Source organism: Varanus komodoensis, unplaced genomic scaffold (genome assembly GCF_004798865.1).
Source record: "Varanus komodoensis strain SLA01 unplaced genomic scaffold, ASM479886v1 scaffold11, whole genome shotgun sequence".
In the NCBI taxonomy this organism is placed as follows: domain Eukaryota; kingdom Metazoa; phylum Chordata; class Lepidosauria; order Squamata; family Varanidae; genus Varanus; species Varanus komodoensis.
Genome location: NW_025335317.1, coordinates 17,704,203 through 17,728,729, shown reverse-complemented (window position 1 = coordinate 17,728,729; position 24,527 = coordinate 17,704,203). Strand labels below are relative to the sequence as shown.

At 42.8% G+C, this 24,527-nt stretch overlaps 1 protein-coding gene across 1 annotated transcript in view; it reads left to right on the top strand.

Moving 5' to 3' along the window:
* CDH23 (cadherin related 23) overlaps positions 1–24,527 on the top strand; it is a 598,322-nt gene that overhangs the window by 409,012 nt on the left and 164,783 nt on the right. The window contains exons 23-25 of the mRNA XM_044420488.1: positions 7,886–7,958; positions 8,438–8,554; positions 10,961–11,073. Coding sequence (XP_044276423.1) covers positions 7,886–7,958; positions 8,438–8,554; positions 10,961–11,073 — 303 coding nt within the window. The remainder of the gene's footprint in view (positions 1–7,885; positions 7,959–8,437; positions 8,555–10,960; positions 11,074–24,527) is intronic.

Genomic DNA, 24,527 nt, shown 5'->3' with positions numbered 1-24,527 from the left:
GCAAAAGGGGTTTAATTCTGGCTAAATACCTTCTTCCCATAACCGTTCCTTGGACAGTGTAATCCCATCTGTCTAAAGACCACACTTGAAAAGGTCATTTCCTTCCAGTTGATTTTGTACATGGGTGATTTCTAAGTAGCTGTCACATTCTGCACTTTCAGCCAAAAGGGATTTTCTCTTTCAGCTGGAAGGGAATAAAATACGATGATGATAATGATGAATTGGCTCGCAATGGTACTTAAGGAGCCGAAATGAAAGAGCAGGTGTGAGTGTGATGGGGGGGGGGGGGGAGACTGTGTAACAGGGTAACTTTTTTCATCCTTTGCTTGTTGATTTTTAATAAAGAAGTGAAACTTACTTTGTAGATTTCCCATTAGGGGACAATAAGCTTTTGTAGAGGGACCCACTGAATTAGAACTAATATTGAGCACGATACCAGCATCCTAGGAAATATCACCACTAATAAGTTTTTCTCTAGCTCTCATTCACTGACATTCTAGGAACCATTTTGTGCAGTGAGCCAAAAACTTTAACTATGCTTAAGTATATCATAAAGGAGACACATTCTTTTGTTTCAGGTGCTGTCAATTTACATAGTTCCCAATCCCAGAGTGAATGGTTTTGCCTTTTTCCTGTTGAAATGCTGGGCCGTATTCAGTGGTGCTACTCTGTCTCCATTGGTTCTGTTGTGTCCATGGCACCCACTACTTGTGCAATGGGGTTTTGATGTTTTTAAAAATAAGCCCAGAAAGGGCAATGGATCAGGACAGGTGAGCAGAAATCCCTTCTGCCCTATCAGCTTTGTGGACCTGCCTCATTTCATTCCAGAAAAATTTTCCCTCATTTAGGGTTGTTTTAGAAGCACAAACTCCTTCATGGATCACTGCCTTGTTGTGGCGAAGGGACTTGCGTAGCTCAGTGAAGCTATGAGCGATGCCGTATATGCTGGATCATGGAGAAAGCTAGGGAGTTCCAGAAAAACATCTACTTCTGCTTCATTGACTATGCTAAAGCCTTTGATTGTGTGGATCACAACCAATTGTGGCAAGTTCTTAAACAGATGGGAGTACCAGACCATCTTATTTCTCTCTTGAGAAACCTATATGCGGGTCAAGAAGCAACAGTGAGAACTGGGCATGGAACCACTGATTGGTTCAAAACTGAGAAAGGAGTTCGGCAAGGCTGTATACTGTCGCCCTGCCTATTTAACTTATATGCAGAACACATCATGAGAAAGGCAGGGCTAGATGAATCCCCAGTTGGAATTAAGATTGCTGGGAGAAATATCAACAACCTCAGATATGCAGATGATACCACTCTCATGGCAGAAAGTGAAGAGGAACTAAAGATCCTCTTGATGCGGGTGAAGGAGGAGAGTGCAAAAGTTGGCTTGAAACTCAACATTAAGAAAACTAAGATCATGGCATCCGGTCCTCTCACTTCCTGGCAAATAGATGGGGAAGAAATGGAGGTAGTGACAGATTTTATTTTCCTGGGCTCCAAGATCACCGCAGATGGGGACTCCAGCCAAGAAATTAAAGACGCTTGCTCCTGGGGAGGAAAGCTATGGCAAATCTGGACAGCATACTAAAAAGCAGAGACATCACCCTGCCAACAAAAGTGCATATAGTCAAGGCTATGGTTTTCCCAGTTGCAATGTATGGCTGTGAAAGTTGGACCATAAGGAAGGCTGAGTGCCAAAGAATTGAGGCCTTTGAATTGTGGTGCTGGCGGAGACTCCTGCAAGTCCCTTGAACCACAAGGCGATCAAACCAGTCAGTCCTAGAGGAGATCAACCCTGACTGCTCTTTAGAAGGCCAGATGCTGAAGATGAAACTCAAATACTTTGGCCACCTAATGAGAAGGAAGGACTCCCTGGAGAAGAGCCCAATGCTGGGAACAATAGATGGCAAAAGGAGAAGGGGACGGCAGAGGATGAGGTGGCTGGATGGAGTAGCTGAAGCAGTCGGTGTGGGCTTGGGTGGACTCCAGGGGATGGTGGAGGACAGGGAGGCCTGGAGGAATGTTGTCCATGAGGTTGCGATGAGTCGGACATGACTTTGCGACTAACAACAACATATAAGCTACATTTATACATGAACATGGCTTTACTATGCCACCTTCAAGTCTCTGGAAACGTGACCTTTCCTCTCAGTTGCAGATATTCCAGAGCCATTCATATCTACAATGAAACCTTTCCTTTCTATAGTTCTATCACAATACCAGTAAGGCTAGATTTTCAGATTTTTGTAGCACCTTAAGCAGTGGATTGGAAAAGCCAAACTAGTTCACATAAGCATGACAACTATTCCTGAGCTGAGATAGATGCAGATTTTGGTGTGGTAATCACAGCTACCCAGTGAGTGGATAGTACCCATGGTGAATAATGTAAAAGTCTCCAGACTTACACCAAAAACAGTTCTTTAATGGTTTTGCAACATATTTTATGAAGTAGTGGCTACTTACCCTCATGATAAAAAGAAGAAAATACAGTATAACCTTTTTTTTCCAGCAATAACAAGACAATTAGGGACAATGCTTTAGATTTTTTCTAGCAGTGAAATGGCTAAAGGAAGACCTGCTAGATGGATGGATGTTTTCTAAGCAGGACCACTTTTCCTGCATACACAAGAGCCTCACAAATTATATACCCAAGCTTGGAAACTCAAGAACTTCCTATATGTATTTGGGAAGGGAGAAGCCAGGATGTTGGAGCTTGCCAAAATTCTATGAATTCCAGTTTGAAGTTTTGTTCAGCTCACTCCCATTTTAGTGTATGACCTTTTGCTTGCTTGCTTGCTTGCTTGCTTGCTTGCTTGCACAAATCTCTATTTCTTTGCACATTTTTCAATCTCCCCACCCCATTTAATAAAGCCCCCCTTTTTAAAAAACAGCATGTCAAAGTGGTCTCTGTTTTTGAAAATGCAGTTTTAAAAGTACAATTGCAAATGTGGAAATGCATGGCTATTTCTTGAGAAAACACACTTTCGTTTGAATTTGGAATTGCAAACTGCACAAGCATGGATGACTGCAAACCGAAAGGAAGTGTTCATACAATGAAGCATGTGCTGCAAGTGCTTCACTGTGTGCATGAGCTCTTTCCTAATGTTCACTCTGGAGTGCAGCCCTTCACACGCCATAGGTTACCTTCAGGAGTGCGTTGGGATAGATATGAAAGGGAGCCTGGAATGTGTGCTTGCAGGAATCCGCATCCATCTGTTTGGCTCCACTTCTCAGCTAGGTGAAGGAGCCTGATTAGCTTAACTAAAGCCATTTGCTTTTGTAAAACTGCTTGCATCAGAGAGGAAAAGAGAAGGAAAAAGAATGTTGATAAAAGGAGATGAGGAAGCAGTTGTTAAAAAAGGCCCCCTACACGAGGTCTGGCGCTCCCCCTGTGAGGGGATTGGACCTGGATAAGCCCCTGCACGAGGTCAGGGCATGCAGCGGCCATGCAGACCCCGCAAGGGGATTGGGTGAAGGAACAACGGGGTGAGATTGAATGGCTAGAGAGGAAGGAAGAAGGGAAAGTATAAGAAGGGTTGGTGAGAGGATTGAGGTGTGTCGCTTCCTGCCTGTGTGTAGGGAGCAGACACCTGGTTGCTTTGCTCAGCTGAATAAAGAAACTGAACTAATCTCCGCCTGACTGAACCGCATTGACGCCTGGTTTGGTGGGTCTATGGTCGCCTAGCTAGCAGGGACACCAAATTGGTCCAACACAGGAGGCTACAAAGAATGTGGGCAAGATTGCCATCTCCAGCAAGTGCTTTGTCAGATAATTGACCTGTTGATGTAAACAGGAATAACCTCCTGGTACAGGAAGTAGGATAGTGTTTAAATTTAGTTTCACTATTATCCATGTTTTCTCCTCTTCTCCTAGTTCCAGCAAAGGGTGAGCTTGATGCAGTTGTAACTACCCATTATGGATGTACTTTATAGTGTAGGGAGGGCAATGTGCAGTACTGGGCATTGCAGGAATCATGAGTGATGCAGAGGCTGATTAAAGACCACCTGCTCCAAGCAAAAATAGCAGAGGATGGCAATTTAATTATAGTATGATGGGCATCACTGGCATGTGAAATTACCTAAAATATTGACTTTAATAGCAAAAGCATCCGTCAAGGTTTAAGGGCTAGGGTAGCATTTCCTCTGTTGCAGCTTTGCAAGTGTTCCTCACTTTCGGCTTTCTATTTTTTCTCCTTTCAATCAGGCCTTTATCTTGAAGAGCATTCAAGAAGCCTCTAGTTAAATATAAAGCTCTTTGTGTGTGATGTGTTTTGATATAATAGAAATGTTATATATTGGCTTCAAATGAACTGAAAAGGAAATCATTGACATTAAAAGTGCTGTTCTCCCAGGACAAAGGAAATGGGGCTTTTAAGGTTTGCAAGCCTTTAAATACACAAATTCTTCATGCATAACTATTCAGAACAAAAATCTAAGTGAAAGTACACTACCTTTAGAGGTAGAGTTAGGATGTTTAGGGACTTGGAAGCTGGTTTCTTTTATCATAATAAGGCCTCTAGATTGCCGTGACATTTTATGTACCATTTGTGTCTTTCTTTCTCTAATTATATTAATTTCATTGCCAATAGTTAGGCTTAGTAGACAGAACTGTCTTCTTCTAGAGACAAATACATGGGAAGGGAAATTTTAATGATTACAAAATATTTTGCCTTTTTCCATTTCCATACAAGTTCAGGGTAGAAAATAGGACAAAAAAGCAAGCAAAATAATTGCTGTATTAAAAGCTAAAGAATAATTTTGAAGACACTCTGAGTAGGAAGCCACTTCTACCCAAACGTTACATGTTCCATAGTGGTATAAAGGCCTGGTTTAAAATAGAAGTTCTGCCCTAGTATTCTGTAGAATATTTAGTTTCCGTCTTCTTTTTACTGCTAACTTCCATTTTTTTCACACACAGCCCAAAAATTTATGTTCTCTATTGTGGAACAGTTTGTTGGAAATGAGAGACATTGTTTAGTAAAATTAAAGATTTAATTGGAGTATCAAATTGCATAAAATTTTCCATTGAAACAGTTTAAAATTTGTCTCAAAGTCTTATGCTTACCAGTGAGAAGCACTGATAACTGCATATATTATGTTGAATGGAACAAGAATATTTTTTCTGTCTTATTTAATGGCTACACATTTGCCAGTAATTGCATATGTTAACTTTCATGGTTTCTCCAGTACATTCAACTGGTCTGGTTTTGTGCCAAAAAGAAGCAAACTGCAAAGATAGAGGTTAGAATCATAGAGCAGAAGAGTCGGAAGGGGCCATGAAGGACATCGAGCCCAACCTCCTGCTGTTGCAGGACACCAAGTTACACCATCCCACTCAGGTGGCTGCCCAGTTTCTTCCTGAATGTCTCTAGTGTGGGAGAGCCCTCCACCTCTCCAGGCGGCTGGTTCCACTGCTGTATTGCTCTGACCATGAGGAAGCTTTTCCTGATGTCCAGCCTGACATGTCTTTTAAAAAAAAACAACACACTTAACTCAAAGGAGGGCCTAGGACCATGAAAGCAACCTAGTGACACCTAGGTCATCTACAGATTATCCTGTGCAGAATAATGTGAAAGAATGCATTTCTTAGGGGCATTTTGACACATGAAGGGACAGGTACAAGCATTCCTTGTTTTTAAACATTGTGCATGCAAATGAACACTCTTGAGGCTGTAGAAGAGTGTTGTGTAATATTTAGTGTTGGACTGGAACTCAGGAGATGTGGGGTCTCATTGCCTCTCAGCTGTGAAGCCCACGTGTGACTTTCAGCCACTCGCAGACTCTCAGCCAAGCCTGCGTCACAGAGTCTTGTAAGGGAAAGGCAGAAGACTATGAAGGCTTCCTTGTGCTCCTTGCAAGAGGAAAAAAATGGCTATGATGGTAATAATAAAAAATAAGTAATTTCAAATCAGGACTTACTTTTGAGATGCTAATATCTACACTGTTAATATCCTGTGGGGGTAGGATGATCAGTAGTCTGAAGTTTAATTCTTTGATTAAAAAAATCCAAAGGCTGAACATGTATATAACTAATTACATAGCTGCACACTCCTTAAAAATACAGGTGAATTGAAATTTTGTGAGCTAATTTTTCTTAGTATGATTACTATCTAATATATATTAAAAGTGTTATTCCAACTGATCAATGTTAATAATACACCAACAATATTATATATAAAAAATAAACATTTGTGAGGCTATTAAACAATTTATCATCTTTATCACTAGCTATTCATGGTGGTGATTGTCCTTTAAAAAAAGGAAAGGAATGTTTTGATAGCCCTGGACAACCAAGCCTACATTAGCAAACATTTATGAAGTGACCATTGCACCCATCTTGGGTCACCCTGTAGTCTTTTGTAAGCAGTATTACTTTTTAGATGGCCACTGCTGATTACATGTTCAACTTGTAGCCCTTCAGATGGTTTAAAGCTACAACTCGCATGAGCCCCAGCCAGCACAGCTCGTGTTGTACAAACGTGCTCTGGTGAGATTCCTGGGCACTCAAAAGAGTCAGCCTGTTTTGGTGGGACTGATAGCTCAGACCCTGAGGCTGAGGTGGAGTTGGCTGAACCAGACCAGGCTCAGCGCTCACGCTCTGCAAACAGAATTGCTGTTGTGACAGACAGGCCTGCACCTGCAGACTCCCTCCTGCAGGGCCAGTCCAAGCCTGTAGTCCAAGGACACCCATGAGGTCCAGTCTACCTTCCGCCTGTGGGAATGAAGCAGACGAAAGGATGGGAGGAGGAGATTTGGAAATGGGTAGCCTCTGGGATGGAGAGCACCAGCCTCCTGAAGACGTGGACCCGAGGGCCCGTCGTCACAGCTGCAGGCTGGGCCAGTGAGGGGCTCTGAGTGCAGCACATCGGCATGTCCAGTTCCACAGCGCTCCTCCTCCCAGAGACAGGCCCCGAGGGGTCATGAGCAAAGCTTTGGGTCAGCGGGCAGAGAGGGGTCAGCACATCTCTTGTGTCTGCTCGGAGGCTTGTGAATGCTTATAGTTTCTATGTAGAATAAAGATGCTTACAAGAAGTGCTGGAGGGACTGTCTTTCCTCCCCAGGAGCAAGCATCTTTTAATTTCTTGGCTGCAGTCCCCATCTGCGGTGATCTTGGAGCCCAGGAAAATAAAATCTGTCACTACCTTTTTATGAATAGTGCCAATTCAGAACTGGCCCCTACATGCTTACACAAGAGTAAAACATGTATGCTAGGATCACTGCAAGACTACACAATTAATATAACGTCTCATTTAGCCTTCAGTCTTCAGGGGGTACCTCATTGTGCTATTTTATATCTTACTTTCCCTCTTTGAAAAGAAACAAGGAGGTCCGAACTGATCCTCAAATTTCAGCTGTCCAGAAAATACCCATGTCATTCACATTACATTCTTCAAAAGACATGCTGCATTGCAGAAATAAATTTAGAAATGACATCTTTTGGACCCTTCTTGCAAACAGGGGTGGAGGTGAACCTGGAGTTTGAACTAGAAATGCGGAATATTGTTCTGAACCCAACCAGCTGCTTCTTTCATCTAGCTCAGTCTCCACAAGAACTAATGCAGTACAATATTTTTATACCACCTGCCACCAGCTTTGAGCATAGTTGCGAGGGTCAACTGGTATTTGAACTTGAACTATAGAATTATGTCAGAACTAAATTTTATTTCAGTGTTCTAGTTTGTCATTGTTTGTAATAAAAACAAAACAATGAAATTTAAAGACAAAAAATGAAGCTAAAAATAATTACATGAAAGACCTTGCTTTGAACTTTCAGTAAATCAGATTGTAGTATATTTTGAATGTTTAAGTCATGTTTCATGATAGAGTGTTGCTGCTATATTGGACATTAATGTTTTGACTTGCTTTCTTTTTATTTCTGTAGGATGAAAATGACAACCCGCCCACATTCAGCAAACCTTCCTATGTCATCACAATCATGGAGGACATCATGGCAGGTATGTAGATCCATCTTGCACATCATAACCTGCCCTGCTTATAACAATGTACTGAATTGCTATTTAGCAAACTAATAAGCAATATCAAGAATGTGGCAGTGCTACCCGACTTGCCTAAATATTTCTGCAAATATTTGAATTAATTTCTTCGGGAGTTTAAGTTTATCTTCTTGCAATAAAGACATTCTCTGCTCCTGTTTCGTATCTTCCCATGGTAGATGGCAGTTACCCAAGGAGTAAGCGAGACAGAAAATGGAGACTCAGCCTTCTAGATCCAGCAGGGCTGTGCCATATGTTAGATATGATAATAGCGTGCCTGGAGAATGAAAATGGTTGTTCATTTCATTTTGTTTTGTTTTTAAGTGATGTTATTGGTTTTATTTTTCAGGTTAGATGGGTTGCCCTGTGAGCTTCAACTAGAAGGTAACTCATCAATGAAATAAATAAAACTCAATCTCCTTTTTGTGTTTTTCTCCAAGGAGCAACAGTGCTATTTCTAAATGCCACTGATTTGGACCGGTCAAGAGAATATGGCCAGGAATCTATTATCTACTCCTTGGAAGGGTCTTCACACTTCCGGATTAATGCTCGCTCAGGTAAGCACAACCATGATAATATTTTTCATTTCATGTTACTTGTCCTCTTCCCTTGCAGATGTTATATACATTACCTTGTTCAATTCCCCCTTTTCTATTATAGTGTCTATAAACAAAGGAAACAACATTCTCTGAATGCCAGAATTATGACTGCTCTAATACAAAAAGAAAAACAAAATCAGAATGTCATAATTACCATGCACCATAATCAAAACTGCTTCCAAACATCTGTTCAGCATTTTTACCATCTTGCTGGAATTAGAAAATGGATAAAGAAGTAGGGCAGAGTGTCATTTGAATATTGATGGCACCTTAGTTCAAATTTCTTTTTTCGTGTAGATGCTGAAAAGCACACGGGACAAGAGGGACCCTTGTGGCACTCCAAAGGACGCCAGTTTCCCAGTACCATCTTCAAGATTCTACCCACCACAGAGACTGGAGTCACTTTATTAGAGTGTTCCCCATTCCCATCTAAGAGACAGTCTAGGAGAACTATCAGGGATGGCTTCTGCCCCTCCATTCCCCATAGCAGGTCAGCTGCCAAGGAGATCAAGGCAATTTCTATTCTGAACCCAGGCAGCCAGCCGGATCGGATGGCTCTAAATAATGAGTGTCATCAAAAATGGCCTGGAGCTAAGAGGACACTCCCTTCTCTAAGACCTTGTCTTGAAATCCTAAGCAGGAAACTGGGTGATAGTTTTCCAAAGCCATGGCACCTAAATTTGACTTTTTCAAAAGACATTCACCATAGCTAATACTCAGACAGAAAGCCCAGTTTTGACCAATTCCAAAAACCAGGAAGGGCAAGGATCCAAGGGGCAGGTCTCATCCCTCCAAGCAGCTTCTCAACATCCTCAGGATGCAAGAGCTGAAAACTGTCCATAACAGCAGGACCAGACGTTACTTTGGCTGCTTCTGTCTCCGATTCAGTCAAAAACACATGTTTAACTTAGATCATACTTGAGCAATGTTATGTACAAAATGTAAATCAAATGGTTAATTGCTTATGATTCTAACCTGTGCCAAATTATTATTATTATTATTACTATTGTTGTTGTTATTACTATTCCAGATTATCAGAGGGCAATGTTTTGATCCAAGATCATAGAGCTAAGTCAACCTTGTCATCCATCTATGTTCCATTCAGGACCATTTCCCCACTTTTGTGACCTTTACAAGTAGTTTTGTAAAAGCCGAGCAGGATTTTTCACATGAGAGCACATCCGAGCATGATGATGACTCTTGTTGCTGAGCTGTCCTTTAGGAAGAGAGGATACCAAACACATAAAAGGGAGGAGAAAGGGGGAAACATGTGTTTTCTGTTCTGTCTCTCGAAGGAGGCAGAACTTTGTCGGAGTGTCCTCGCTTTAATTAGCTGAACTTGCTCTGCGAAGGTGCGCCTAATTGGATGTAACTTTGTGGGCAAAGTGGAGCAATCCATCACTGAGACATGCTTATATTTTAAAAAAAAAATCCCCCACTGATTAATTTTTACAGCCTACAGATTAATGGCTATCACAGGGACTTGGGAGGCAAATGTATTTAAGTGAACCCTTTGACTTCTTGCAGTTTTGTGTTCTAGATTAATTTTTAACCCCCTCCCCCATATCTGTTGTGGGTAGCTCCTTATATTTCAAGTGAGTTGTGTCTGACATGTAAATTGGAGTGCAGGCTAGATTTTATAGATTGAATGTTGGAATTGTGTGCAAGAGGAATGCCATGGATTAGAGCTTGCTGTGTGCTAGTAGGTTAGCCTGCTGTGTGTCCAGGCCATGTTGGTGCCTTCTATTTCATTGCTACAGTAAAGGGAAGGAGGGCAGTTCAGCATCAGAGAGTGATTACGGAAGTAAGAGATAAAGGCCAGAGGCAGGCAACTCTTTTATTCACTGTCACAATTTCCTGTGTGTTGTTGTAAGTTTGTCTATTTGAAGTGTTGCAGGGGAGTTAAAAGCACAACATGCATGATTGATACCAATATAAGGCAGCCAACTAGCAATGTGCTGTGTGTATCTTGTTAGCAATGTGCAAACTTAACTGGGAACTCTTTCTACTCATCTTCTTGGGTCTCAGCCACCCTGCCTACGTCCCCTGTTTTCTACTAACAGCATATCCTCCTTTTTGTTGGACCTGCATAAGGCTTCCCTCCTCCTTCAAGTCAACTGAGTTTCTACTTCCCTTTGAATTACAATGCCGTTTCAGCATTTTCTTGTGAACATTTCCTTCATTAGTGATTAGAATATTCGTGAAAATTCTGTATCATCGCTGAAGCTCTGCTAGTAGTTTTGGTAATTATGGCGTTGTTGTTGTTGTCCGTTATTACTTAGAGACGTGTACCTCTTAGATGCCATTGAACCGAAAACACAGGCCCTTCTTTCTCTTTTTGCTTTCCTTTCTTACCTTTTGCAGGGGAAATCACCACAACATCTCTGCTGGACCGAGAAGCTAAATCAGAATATATACTCATTGTGCGGGCAGTGGATGGTGGTGTGGGTCACAACCAGAAAACCGGCATTGCTACTGTGAGTTAGTCCTTCTTCCTGCACTGACTTTGTTATCTTGATACTCAGATTTCTTGGGCATTCTTTAAAAAATAATAGGCCTAGAACTAGAACTTGTATTACTGTTCTTATTGATGATGATGATGATGATGATGATGTTGATGATGATGATGCTAATAAAAGTTGTATTTCTATACCACCCAATAGCCATAGGAATGTACAAATAACTATAAAATCATAAAATTGTCAGTGTAATATTTAAAAGCCAAATTTAAAAGCTACAGTAACTTAAATCAAATCACATGACCTTTAAGCAGCTAACATATAAGGGCCATATAATATTAAAGCCAATTAAATGTTCTATCATGAAGGACAGTCTTAACCTGGCACCCCAAAGGTATTACAGTTGGAACAGAATTGGTGTTTTGCTTTCAGACCTTCTGGTCCCTGTTATTAGTCTGGCTTCCACATTTTGCATTAGCTTCCGATTCTTCTTCAGAAGCAACCGCATGTAGAGTACATTGCAGTAATCTGTTGGGAATAAGAGTGGTGGTTGTTCTTGGTGTGCACTCCTGGGTCAGCACACCTCTGGACTGAGTCAGAGAATAAAAAGGAGGAGGTGGAGGAGACCTGAGAAAGTGGAGCTCCAGACAGTGAAATGAGAGAAGTGGAGGTGTTTATCTCAAGGCCATCTTCCCCAAGTGCTCAGGCAGGCTCTGAGAATAACCAAGATGTGCAGTTGTTGGGTGGGGGCATGGTATTTGGTAAGGCTGGTACAACTCTTGATGTGGCATTGGGAGAGGAGAGTTAGCTCACTAGAGGGTCGATGTACAGAGAAAAGGTGTGCTTGCTTCCATATAGGCCCTCTCGGAGGGATTGGGCCCAGACATACTCAAAAGGAGGGTTTCCAGAAGTATTCATTTAGAGGAGGTTCAGGGAACTGCTCTGAACATGCTCAGAGATACATTCTGTGGTGATTGAGTTTACTGAGTATTCTCTGGTGAATAAAGAGCTTTTGCATAGGAATGGTCTGTTGCCTTGAATGTGAGAAGGGAGGAAAACCCCAGCTCACTGCATAATCTAGTTAGGGATTGCCAGACCGGGGATTACTGAAACCAGGCTATCCCTGCCCAAATAGGGGTATAGCTGGATCACCAGACAAAACTAGTGGAAGCCTCCATGCCACTGAAAACACCTGGTCCTCAAGTGACAAAGAGGACTTGAGGAATAGCTCTAAACTACAAACCTGCTTCTTCAAGGGAAGTGTGACCCCATCCCGAGCAGGTTGAACACCCTCCATAAGGTCAGAGGACCCACCCACTAACAGCATTTCGGTGTTGCCTGGGCTGAACTTCAGTTTGTTAGACCTCAACGTCACTTGCTGAAAATGGAAAAAAGAAATAGAGCTGCATGTCAACAGTGACAGCACACTCCAAATCTCCAGATGGCCCCATTCAAAAGTTTCATGTAGATACTAAATAGCATGGAAACAAAACAAACCCTATACTGGAGAGTCCAATGAGCCAAGCAATATTCCCCAGACCCCACCTTCTGGAGCTGTCCATCCAGGTCGGAGTGGAGCCAATATAATCCAGTACCCCCAATTCCCTGCTCAGCCAGCTAGTCCAGATGGTTGATGGTACTGAAAGCTTCTGAGAGATCCCGGTGCACCGTGAGGTCACACTCTGCCAACTAATCAGTCCCATCCAAGAGTGCCTTAGTTTGGTTAGCCGCAACCCGCTTAAGACTCTTGCATAGGAAGAGATATTTGCCACCAGCCTAAAATCGCTGTTGATGCAGAAGATCTCAGTAATTTTTTCAGGAATGGCCTCATCACATGTTTTGGGTGGCATGTAACCACTCCCTCTTGTGAAGAGGCATTAATTGCCTTTCTGGCCTACATGGCTGTTACCCTCTGCTAGCTTTTATTAGCCAAGAGGGACAAGGATCCAGTATGGATGTGGTTGCACATTGTTAGCATCCTTGCACCGTACTAACTGGAACTCATCCAATAAAACTTGACTAGGCCGTGCTCTGGCTGTCTTGCCCGATTCAACTGCAATAAGATTGGAGTATAAATATCAACAGATGCAGGATATTTTATCCTGGAAGAGTCTAGCAGATACATTGCAGTGGTCCTCAGATGTCTCTTAAGATATCTATGGGGCCTGCATGTCATGAGCCCCCAAGAACCCTGGATAGCTCCACTGGGCAGTGAAAACAGGACTGAATGGAGGCAGTGAGATATTGTTTCTTTGCCATTCTCACTGCCTCCAAATGTACTTGACTGTAGATATATAGTAGGGTTTCTTCCCTCTGCAATTAATCCATCTCCCATTTTGTTTCCTTGCTCTCCCTTCTGGGGTATACCACTGAGCCTTAATGAGTTCTACTACAGGGAAGACACTAAAGCTCAATTGTGGCAACTGGTCAGGCCATCTCTGTATTCCAGAAACTGACTGGGGATTCAGTGGAACCACAGCCATATCACCTGGAAACCTCCCAAGAACTTTCTGGAAACTCCTGAGGTGGTTCTATTCCTTCAGAGGGGAAAAGCGACTGTTAGTCTAAATCCCAGCAGGCAGTGATCTGACTGTGGCAAGATTCTCCACCTTCAGTTCATTATCCCTATGTGTAGCTGAAAAAACAAAGACCAGATCGTGCTCTGAGACACGATACATTGGGACAGTCTGGTGGTTTATGGTTCATGGACTCCGTGAGATCCTGAGCCTTCTCAAATAGGACCAGCGCTCTGTGGGACCTCAACATTGTAACTGGGACAACCTCTGTCAGCTGAGGTAGTGAGACCGTTGGGTTGCAAGGTAGATGGTACATCAGCAGAACCCCCAGTCAGTCTCACTGGCCCAGCACAAGATAGAAACACCCTAGAGTAGGAGTCAGATGGAAAAGGAGCCTGGAGACGGAGAGATAGAATTTCTGTAGACCACTTTTCTGGCCCTCCAGTCTCCTGTGATGCTGGTGGGCAGAGCTGGGAAAGCTCACACCTCCCTGTATACCCAGACCTTGGTTATACATGCCAGATTGGTTGCCTCATCCATTTTTAAGCCATAAATGAGGGAGGCCCTGATGTGCACTGCTCCAAGCACATGGATACCAAAGGACAGGTTAAATTTGGCCAAATTTGCATTGCAAGGAGTACTTGAAAGCAGCACAGTCATTAACTGCCTGGGACATGTTCCCCCCCCCCCCCACTCATTATTTGATCCCATCACCTCCCCCAGTTAGAGTTCAACAGGTCTCTGAAGAAGGATCACCCCCACTCCTTCCCCCAGAGTCCTAAAAGCAAACAATAGACACAGTTGCAATGTTAGGGGGTAGCCCTTGCCCTTGCGTCCTCCTCAAGCAGCTCTTCTCAGAGGGGCAACCCATTTTGGGAGTGTCCCCTTTGATGTTGCCCTCTTTGAGGTTGCCCCCACTGGGGCATTGCTGCCTTGGGCCTGCAGATATAGACCTGCTGGGCTGTCACCCAAGAGTCAGACCTTTGCAATCAGACAGACAGACGTCAGGGGACTGGAGTCTGGAATTCAATTCTCAATTCAGCCAGCAGAAAAAGGACTGACAAGATAGTAAGGAAGCTGGTAGGAGAGGCTAACCCAAGTGGGAGAGGGGATGGCAAGAAGATGAAGCCAGCATTCTCACCTTCCTCTGAGAGAATCCAGGTCTGTCTGTTGGAGCTGTAGACTTCAAGTCTAACTGCCTGATCATTATAAGAACCATGTGAAGGAAAAACCAAGCCATGCACTTAGACCTTATACTAGTGGTGTTGAATCACATTCTGTTTCATAGCAACTCTCTGGGAGTGAGGTGTGGGCCCAGTGCAAAGGAGAGGGGCCTAGTTTACAAGAAATGCCAGCATAGTTTTAACTGACTGCTCTTACTGGTAGTAACTCAGCCTTTGGAGAGGCATTTCAACCTTTGGCAGGGGGATTGTACAGAAGCCTGGAAACCACTAAACAAATGATGGTTAAGGTAACCTAGGACCATCTGGAGATGTGAGGGAAAGGGTAAGGCCTCCTGGAAATCCCCAGCAGGATGGATTGGACTCCAGGCAGTCTGGATTTGGCCACTATCCTGAGTTTCAAGAATCTTTCCCCATAGCCTCTATATAAAGCCAACACCATTAGAGTGAGCAGTTTAACAAAAAGATAAATGGATGGAAGAACCTTAAAACAGGGTTGGTTGAATGTAAATGACTCTGTAATATTGTGTGAATGCAAAATTATTAGACGTTATTGTATTAAAGGAAGGCTATTCTTTTGTAAATATCTTACTAGTGATGGAAGAACTTCGTTTTGCACCAAAACTCGTTCCTATCCTTAGACATTTGACCAGGGTAAAGGTATCCTAGTATTTTCTACTACATAGTTACATAATTTGAGAGGCAGATGATCCATTCCAACATGAAGTGATTAAAATCCTTTCACAATGCACTTGGAAATCACCTGAATAATGAACTCTTCCATCTTCTTCAGAACAGGAAATGAAAAACCATTTCACCAGTGATCTCCCATTGGAGAATTTGGCTGGTCTTCGCAATCCATGCTGATCCTTTTAAACACCGTCTGTAGCAACACACATGCAAAGTTTGAATTCATCTGGCATTCTACTTGGGTGCATGCACCCAACTATAAAGCAAGATAGAAAGAAACCAAATTGTCCACCCCACACTGCTGATTGCACTTGTTTTTAAGTATCTTATAAGGACTGTTTGGCCAGAAAGGCTTCTCTTCAAGGAGTGATTTATCTTGCATCGTTAAAAATGGACTGGAGGGAACAGGAAGAAAGATGCTGTAGCTGCTGACAATCATGTGTCAGCCTCCAGGAGATTATTGTGTGGTCTTTTCTTTCTCTTTTTCTTCCATTATGAAAGAGCCCTGGATAATTACACATATACCTCGTCATGACAGATCCCCTTGGAACCATCTCTCAAATGCACATGCTTAACTTAACATCAGTTGCACAGTCTAATGAGGAAGCTGTACCCGGGATGATTATCGCAAGAGAGCAGAGGTTTGATTTGCCCAAGGTGGCACTGGACAATATCAGTACCCCATCTAGGCATCTTCAGGAAAAGCTTCCTTCCACACATTTGGTGTGATCTGATTGTTCTACTTGTAAAGTCCTTTCAAACTACATGAAAGTATTGTCATTTCCCTGGGAAGGAAAATGCTGAATTTGGTTCTCTTTCTCAATACCTTTGTAGGCTCTGTTTCAAGATTGTCAGAAATCAAGGGGGTTGCTAATGCCAACTGTGCTTATCATTTGAGATATCATAGGCTTCCTACCTATTGAATGGAATTTGAAGAGTACTGGAATTTTACTTGGGGAAGCTAGGTTCAAGTCTATGCTCAGTCATGACATTCTCTGGATATTCTTCAGGTAGCCATCATCTCTCAGGCTAGTTTGTCTCACATTATTGCTATGCTGAAAAGTGTGAAAAAAATTGTATGCCACCCTAGGTTCCTTGGGGGAAAGACAGGATACCAATTTAAAAACTAAATCATTTAAAATTGTATGTTTGTTATTCCTTCTTCTTTCCTTCTGACCTGGAAGGAAGGACCTGAAAGAAGCTGTTGAAAACATTTCAGTCTTTGTGGTGGTCGGCTATTTATAAGTAATCCTTTTACTATTATTGCTTTGCATTTATACCTTGCCTTTCTTCCTCTTGTGAAAAATGTTAGGTAGCTTACATAGCTCCATTATTATCCTTACGACAACCTTATGTGGTAGGTGGGCCTGAGAGTCTGACAGGCCCAAAGCTACCCATTTCCATTCCAAGCACACTGTTATCTTTTCTTCTGGCATCTTCTTTCTCTTCAGCTGTTCTCTTTTCCATTAACATTTTTGTTTAACTCGGATTACTGAAGACTTTGATTTGCTTTGAGACTACTCCTATGTAAGGGACATCTTAGGATAACTCCACGCATTCAAGTTAGTAAAGGAAACACTCCTGTTACTCCAGCAGCAAAGATATGGGGAGCTTCCAAATGAAGCCTTTATTGTGCAGTCGCCCTGCCTCATTCAGAAAATTGTGTACAATTTCTAATCCTCCATGTTTTTCCATAGCTACTTCTGTCTTTTCCTTTCCACAAAAAAACCCCTTAAGGGAAAAAGACAGACTTGCTGCACGATGCCTTTGGATTGAAAGTGCTAAGAGCCCTATCTTGAAACGTACATTAAGTGTGAATATCATCCATGCTCGTACATGCATCTGAAGACCCAGGCTTCCCAGAAATGAATGCACATGTGTATTTAAAGGCATATGCTTGCTGTGCATATGCTGGCATTTTCCACACCGATGAGTCCAGTTGTCCTGTTACTCTTTATCATATAATGCAAGGATAGGTAATTAAATGCTTTTCAGATATTTTGAACTGCAATGGACATATGCCCTGACCATGGGCAGGTGTTCATGAGAATTGTTCTCCAAAACATCTGGAGGGCACCATGTTTCATTCCTAGCTCTAGTATCTTTTGGCTAATCCCTTTTCTTTCTGTGACAAAAGAATTAGCTTCATCTTCTGCTGTAACAGTTTTTCCTTACCAGTATTATAGTCTCCCTCCCCAATGCCCCTCACAATGCCAGTCAGTTATTTCCAACCCTGTACTAAGTTTGGTATTTTCTGTTGATGATCCCTTTCCTCCTCCTGCTCCATTTTCCTTATCTATTTTTATTTGTGTGCCCACACCCCCCTCCATAACTCACTCACTCCCACATTATTACAGAAGTTGGGTCCCCGCTGGCCAGATGCTCTTGAAACAATCAGCAACTGCTTGGTCTACCCAGTGACAGCCCTAGGGCACCTAGCTAATAGGAATTTCAAACACTTTAAATAATTTACCGGGACAGTGAGAAACCAAGGCAACCATTCTGATTGCATGTCTGAGCATCTCTGGTCTGCTTTTGGCACTACACTCTCAAGGCACAAAGTGTCCCCATGAGCTATTCTTATGAATAAAGCTAAGGTTACACCAGATTATCAGCTTTTCTCTTCCCATTTTCTTAGCAAAATTTGCTCTTTCCAAGGAATGGTTTTTTAATTGGCTCTAAAGCTATATTTTCTCAAAAAAGACTATTTTGTAATGGGTTCATACCAGATTTCCCATTGCTGCTGTTCTTTTGTGACCTTCTACAATAATATCTGTAGATAAGACTGTGCTGGCCTCAGCAACCAGTCAGATGCTATTTAGCAAACTAGATAGTATCATCAGGTGACGTGCATTGTGGTATCACTAAACTGTAGTCAACACAACTCAATAACAAAGCAGGATCTCATTTTGTATTGACACCAAAAATGACATCATAACTGAATTCAGTGGGATGCAATTTAGAAAATGAATGAAAATGTCAAGGCTATGTTGAATAAGCATATGAAAAGCATTGAAAGCAAGGAAACATTTGATACTAAGGAATGTGCATGGAATATACGTATGCACGTTAGTATTTCTGAGAGCATTGTGTTTGTTGCTGAAATTCCAGAAGTAGCTTAGCAACATCTTATGCATGTCTTTTTTAGAAGCAGAAATCCACATAAACACTTCCCAAGTTACATTTTCAAAGGCACAATCCTGCGTGATGGGGTGGAGCATGTTGGGAGCTGTAGGTCATTTTTTTCTGTCTAAACTTGCATATGATTGTGCTTTTAGATATTGAGATCATAATCATTTGGCTTCCAGACAAAATTCTATGGTCCATAGGATTCTTCAGAGTCCAGGCACCAAAGAGTCTAAGTCTGGTGCTCTGATTTGGACAGCCAAACCTCTGCTCCACTGCCTTCTCCTTTTGGCTTCTCTTGATCAGATTGGCCTGTTTCTTGAATTGTCCAGGATGAGCTGTATTTAAATTGCTCAGATTTCACAGTTAATTACAAATCTTGGTTTGGTTTCCTCTGCAATATAGCATACACTGTTAAGAAAAAAGTTGCCATGGTGGATGTCAAAAAAGCAGCAAATGTTAAGTTTGCTGAAGTCAAAACTTTGCTGACATAAGGGAATTGTGCTGTGCTAGATGTAGAGGGAAAGTTGGAAATAGTCAGTAATACACTTACTTCCTCTCACTGCATCGCGTTTAGCAAAGCCGGGAGAGAGAGCCATGCCTGTGTTAGTATCGCCATGTTGAAACCCTTTGTTCAAACAAGGCTTACTCTTTGTCATAATTATGGCTGTATTTTATAACACTGTTTTAGCTATGGCTGTATATTTACAAATAGAGTTGTTGTATTTAACCAAAAACCTTCCGACAACAAATGCTTTTAACACGCTATTTTCTCTTGGTGAAGTTAAATTTTGGTTAAGACCTTGCTGAGTGCCTCCCCATCTCCCTCTTTCTCTCAAACATGCGTATGCACACAGGTGCACACAGCTCTCCTCCTGCCGCATCACATCCTGCCTGACTAATGCCCCTGTCCATCTTGTGTCCCTGTCCATCTAGCCTCAAGTTCTGACTGCAGGCATACGAGTAGCTTTTATGCAGTACTCCTTGCCTATAGAATTAGTGTGGGAACAGCTCAGGTTGTACACTGTGCAATATACAGTGCTAATAAACCCAGTGCCTGCATGGGTACAGTACTAGTGCATGTTTTTCTTCTTGATTGTAATTTATTTTCCATTTTTGCACATGACGATGATTACAGCGGGCTCCATAGGAGACATACGGTTAACAGTGAAGGCAATTACCTCCTGTTTGCCATGTTGACTGATTACCCCCTGAGCTAGCATTTTAACACTATTGGCAACATGAATACCATTGATTGTACAAATGCTCACCCATCTTTGAAGCAGAAGGGAACAAGTGCTTTTAACAGTGAAGCAAGTCCCATTGAAAGCCATGTTTTCCTCCTGAGTAAGTGGTTGTAGAGTTTCAGCCTGAATATGTTTCTAAATGCTATCTTTGTTGAGTGCTAATTTAGTTCTGTAGTCTAAAGAAAACCAGTGGCTCAAACTGGACATTGATTGATGGATTTTGTTTTCTGCGGCTATTACCATTTCACGTAGATTAGCTGTGGTCACAGAGAACCTCACTAGTTTTGAAACAAACTTGGATACATTTTCGAAGGAGGCTGCATGGCTTCTTTCTTGTGTTCCACATTGAATCCCCCCCCCCCCCAGTTTTCCATGTGGCATCTAGAACTGCTACATCTAGAGAAAGAGTGTTGCATGCAACATACTGAAGTCTGCCCATCTGTGTTTCTCTTTCTCTGAATGGGATTGATGAATAAGGACAGAGATTGGCAGTGACTTGGAGGGTGTGCATTGCTTTTTTACTTGCCGTTCTTACTGCATACTGTGGTCTGGTTTGGTCAGGCTGATCTGAGATGGTCTACTGATAGATAGTCCATCCTTACAGGCAAAGTTTAGAATGTGTGGCTTTTTGATCCTTTAGGACTTCATGACTATATGACTTCTGGCATCAATCTACAATATGTAAGAGCCAGAGCAATTTTAGGGTTGGGTGTATCACCAAAAGTGATCCACCATCTGCACCGCAGTTGTATCTTCCAAAGTATTTATTTATTGGACTGGTCACTGTCAACCTAATGGTAACTTTCAAAACTGCATTGATATCATAGACTGAAATCACCATGAACCAAATGTAACATAACTTTGATCCTAGCCACTAGGCTTCCTCATATTCAGGCATGACCTCAAATGATGCTAGTTTCATCACACTGATCTATTTACATAAATCCCACCTCCCATATACATGCATCTATCTACACATTTTCCTTTCTCAGTGTCCAGCACAGCAATGGAGTGAGCTGCTGATGGAGGAAAAGAGTGATTTACGCACGCACATGCGCACACGCACCCCCATCAGCTGTAGGATTTTGAAGCCATTCCCCATGCTTATCTGTTGTCCACTGAACAGTGCAGGGAAGGGGGAATTGCTGAATGGGGAGGTTCAAACTTCACCCTTTCTGTGCAGCTAAGCCAATCAGATAAGCAGAGTGGAAAGGGGCTGCGTGGAGAAAGGACTGAGAATTAGGCTGGCCAAATGTGGAAGACTTTGTAGCCACAGATTCCTCATCTTTGCCCTGATGACAAAGGTTTCCACTCTAACGTAGTCATTAATTCAGCACTATCACTAGTGGCTCATGTTATCTCAGTGGAATAGAGTGCCTTTCACCTGCTGAAGCTGATGTGGACCCAACTGCAACCTCTTCTGGGCGGAGATAGCCTGGCTACAGATATCTGTGCTCTGAAAATGTCCACATTAGACTCATGCCAGAAATTGCAGTTGCTCTGCTAGACAGTAGCTAGGCTGCTAACAGGGAATGAACATTTGTTAATGGTCGCCAATAGATCCCAGTCAGCTTCTGTCACTTAGCCTGCATCTTTCGTGCCCTGAAGGAGCATCACCTCTCACAGCAACTTGTCCATGAATAGCCAACAAGCTTCTTCAGAGGCCCTTCTTGAAGTTCTGCCACCATCTGAGGTGGCATGAATAGGAGTTGGCAAGAGGGCCTTCTCAGTTATATTGCCCTGCTTTATGAAACATTCTTCACCACTGCCAGTATCTTTTAGATGCCATAAGAGAATAAGAACATAAGGAGAGTGCTTCTGGATCAGACAAAAGGGTTATTTAGTCAGCTGCTCCATACTAGCCATCCACCTGCCTATGGGAAGTGCACAAGTAGAACAGGGTGCAGTAACACCCTCTGATTCTGAAAGTTGACTAGTATCCGTTGATAGACTTATCCTGTATAATCTCATTCTAATGCCATCTGTGTTGGTGACTACTACCATTTCATGATGGAATTAAATTTTATAGGTTGAGTATATTCTGTGTGATGAAGGACTTCCACTTCTCTGTTTGGAATCTCTCACAGTTCAGTTTCACTGGATGACTTGCAGCTATCTAAAAGAAGCTTGTCCACTTTCTCCACATCACACATAATTTTATATACCTCTGTTATGTCTCCCCACTATTCTTGCTTTTGGGGGCCAGTTAAAGACCTTTTAACTTTCCCAGGCTTTAATCTCTGATGTATTTTTATTTCTGCTATGGTTGTTTTTAGTGCTTCTCCTTACTATTGTCAACTGTTGTTTTATTGATCGTTGTTGTTGTTTGAACCTGGACATTGTTAATTGAAAGGCAGTTAAAAGCATGATGTACCAATCCATTTTGCACTGGCAGATATTATGGCCAGAAAGGAATGATAAAATGGAGTGTTCATTTTGAGCAGCATTCCCATAGCTGCTGTAACGTGTGCTCCAAATCTTGAGGCTCAGTTTGCATGTATTGTTGCCAGGGCTTCCCTGGAATACTGGCCTAGCTTTACAAGCACCATGTTCATAAAGGCTGCCCTGTTGCCTCTGCTGCAAGCCCCAACAGCTAACAAACCACAAACCTTCCACCTGTGGCTTATTTAGCACAGTCTTCCCCAGTCTGGTGCCCTCCAGATTGTGTTGGGCCCCTGCCTCCCCCTGTTGCCCAGGCTTGCTGCCTCCCGGATGCAAGGATTGCTCAGCATAGCACGTGTACCAGAAACCATCTCTCTCCTGACAATCCAGAGTCATAATCTAACAACAGTTCATTATGTCTCTGGCTTGCTAGGGGAGAGGCAAGCCAACGTTTCCAGGCCATACATAAAACTTAACAATGGATGGACAGGGACTCTCCAACAATCATTGAGCTGCCCCTACTTGCAGGTGGAATCACTGGGAAGAAGGCACTAGTATTGCTTATAAACAATGAGGCAGGGTTTCCTTGGAACCCTGTTGTGTAATTGTGTGTGAACCGACTGACATGTGATGGCACTACTGTGATGAAGTGCTGTTGTGTTTGACCCTGTAAACACTTTAGCGAGAGCTAACAGCACTGGCGTTAAACCATACTGTCAAAAGAAAAGGTGATGTATGTGAGTTTTAAACTCAAGCCTCATGAGTTCAGTCATGGAACTGAAATAACATTCTCCCATTGACAAGAATATGCAAAGGATAAAAGTGTTCATCAGCATTATTCACATATTGTGGATAACCCATGGGAAGTGGCTGAGAGGACAGGGGTGGAAGAAAATCATGCAAATTCTTTTATGCATTGTGACTCGTGCTGCTGTAAACTGAGGTGTCTGCACTGTTGTTAGGAAGTCTGAGTATGGAAGTTTGAAAGCTCCTTTTAACAGTATCTCCTCTGCCAGAATAAAGAGTGAAAATAAGCTGGGATGTTGCTGAGTGAAGTGGGCTGGGGAGACTGCAGGTTGCCGAAAAGCTAACTTGTGTGTGTCAGGGGCATCAAGACGGCCACAAGGACTGTGATCAGGGAACATGCAGCAGGTGAGTATGGGTTAGTACAGGTGGTCATTGACAGGATCAGGGCCTGAGTGGCCCTGCCGGTGCCTGCAGAATCAGGAATACCTTTGCCGGCGCTGACAGGGAACAACTGAGGAGCAATTACGCGGTGCAGCTAGAAGCCCCGGAGACCAGCAAAGAGGCCTCCCTACACTGCTGCTCTTTGCTGTCTTGGTGACCCCCTTGTGCTCTGGCTCTATGCATTGCCTCCCCTGGCCTGAATCTTGGTCCCTGCCTGCCCGCCTTCCTGCCTTCTGCCTTGCTCCAGTCTGTTCCTGCCTCCATCCTCATCTCCAGCCTGACCCCTGATTCCCAGGTACCTGCACCCATCCTTCCTGACCTCTCCTGGCTCTTGAATGTGATGGTCTTTTTGAAAGTTGACTTTTGGACTGTGCCTTTGGATTGTGAGATCTTGGGCTGTGTTTGCTTGGATCTATCATCTCCCTGGCTTTGACCCTGAACTCTTGCCTCTTGCTTCTGGCCTGTGAACCTGCTGCAGGAATCTACCTTGCACATGTACCTACAGCCCATGCCCTGGACCTGATAGCCATTGAAAGGTGACTAACTGTTGAAATATGAGTTGTGATGGTGCAAACAAACCATGATTTTTTAACAACAACCAATCCATGAGGAGAACTCATAGGTTGGTTGTTGGTTTGTGAACTGTGGTTAACAAACCATTTTTAGTTAATCTGACTGGATTTAAACATGGAAGGAGTTCAACCTTTTCTGGACGGGGCTGCACCCCCATTCTGTGAAGGAGCAGGTTGATAGCTTGGGGTGTTCCTGAGTCATCTCTATCTTTTTGAGGCCCAGGTGGTATGGCATGCCTTCTGTCAGCTTTGTCTGAAAGCCCAGCTGTGCCTTTACTGTACTGGGATATCCTGCTTTCAGCCATCTCTAAGCTCTATTACTGCAATGTGCTTGGAGCTTCCTTTGAAGACTGTTCAGAAGCTGCCACTTGTGCAAAGTGTATCAGCCACATAAATAACAAGAACCAGAAAAGCTGAGCACACAACACCAATTCTGTCCTATTTGCTTCCCAGACTAATCTGAGGTGCTGATATTAGCTTCTGAAGTCCTACATGACTTAGGACCACCATGGATACTATCATCAACATCTGTGGCCTGCTTCTTACTGTCACCTCTGAGAAGGGTTTGAT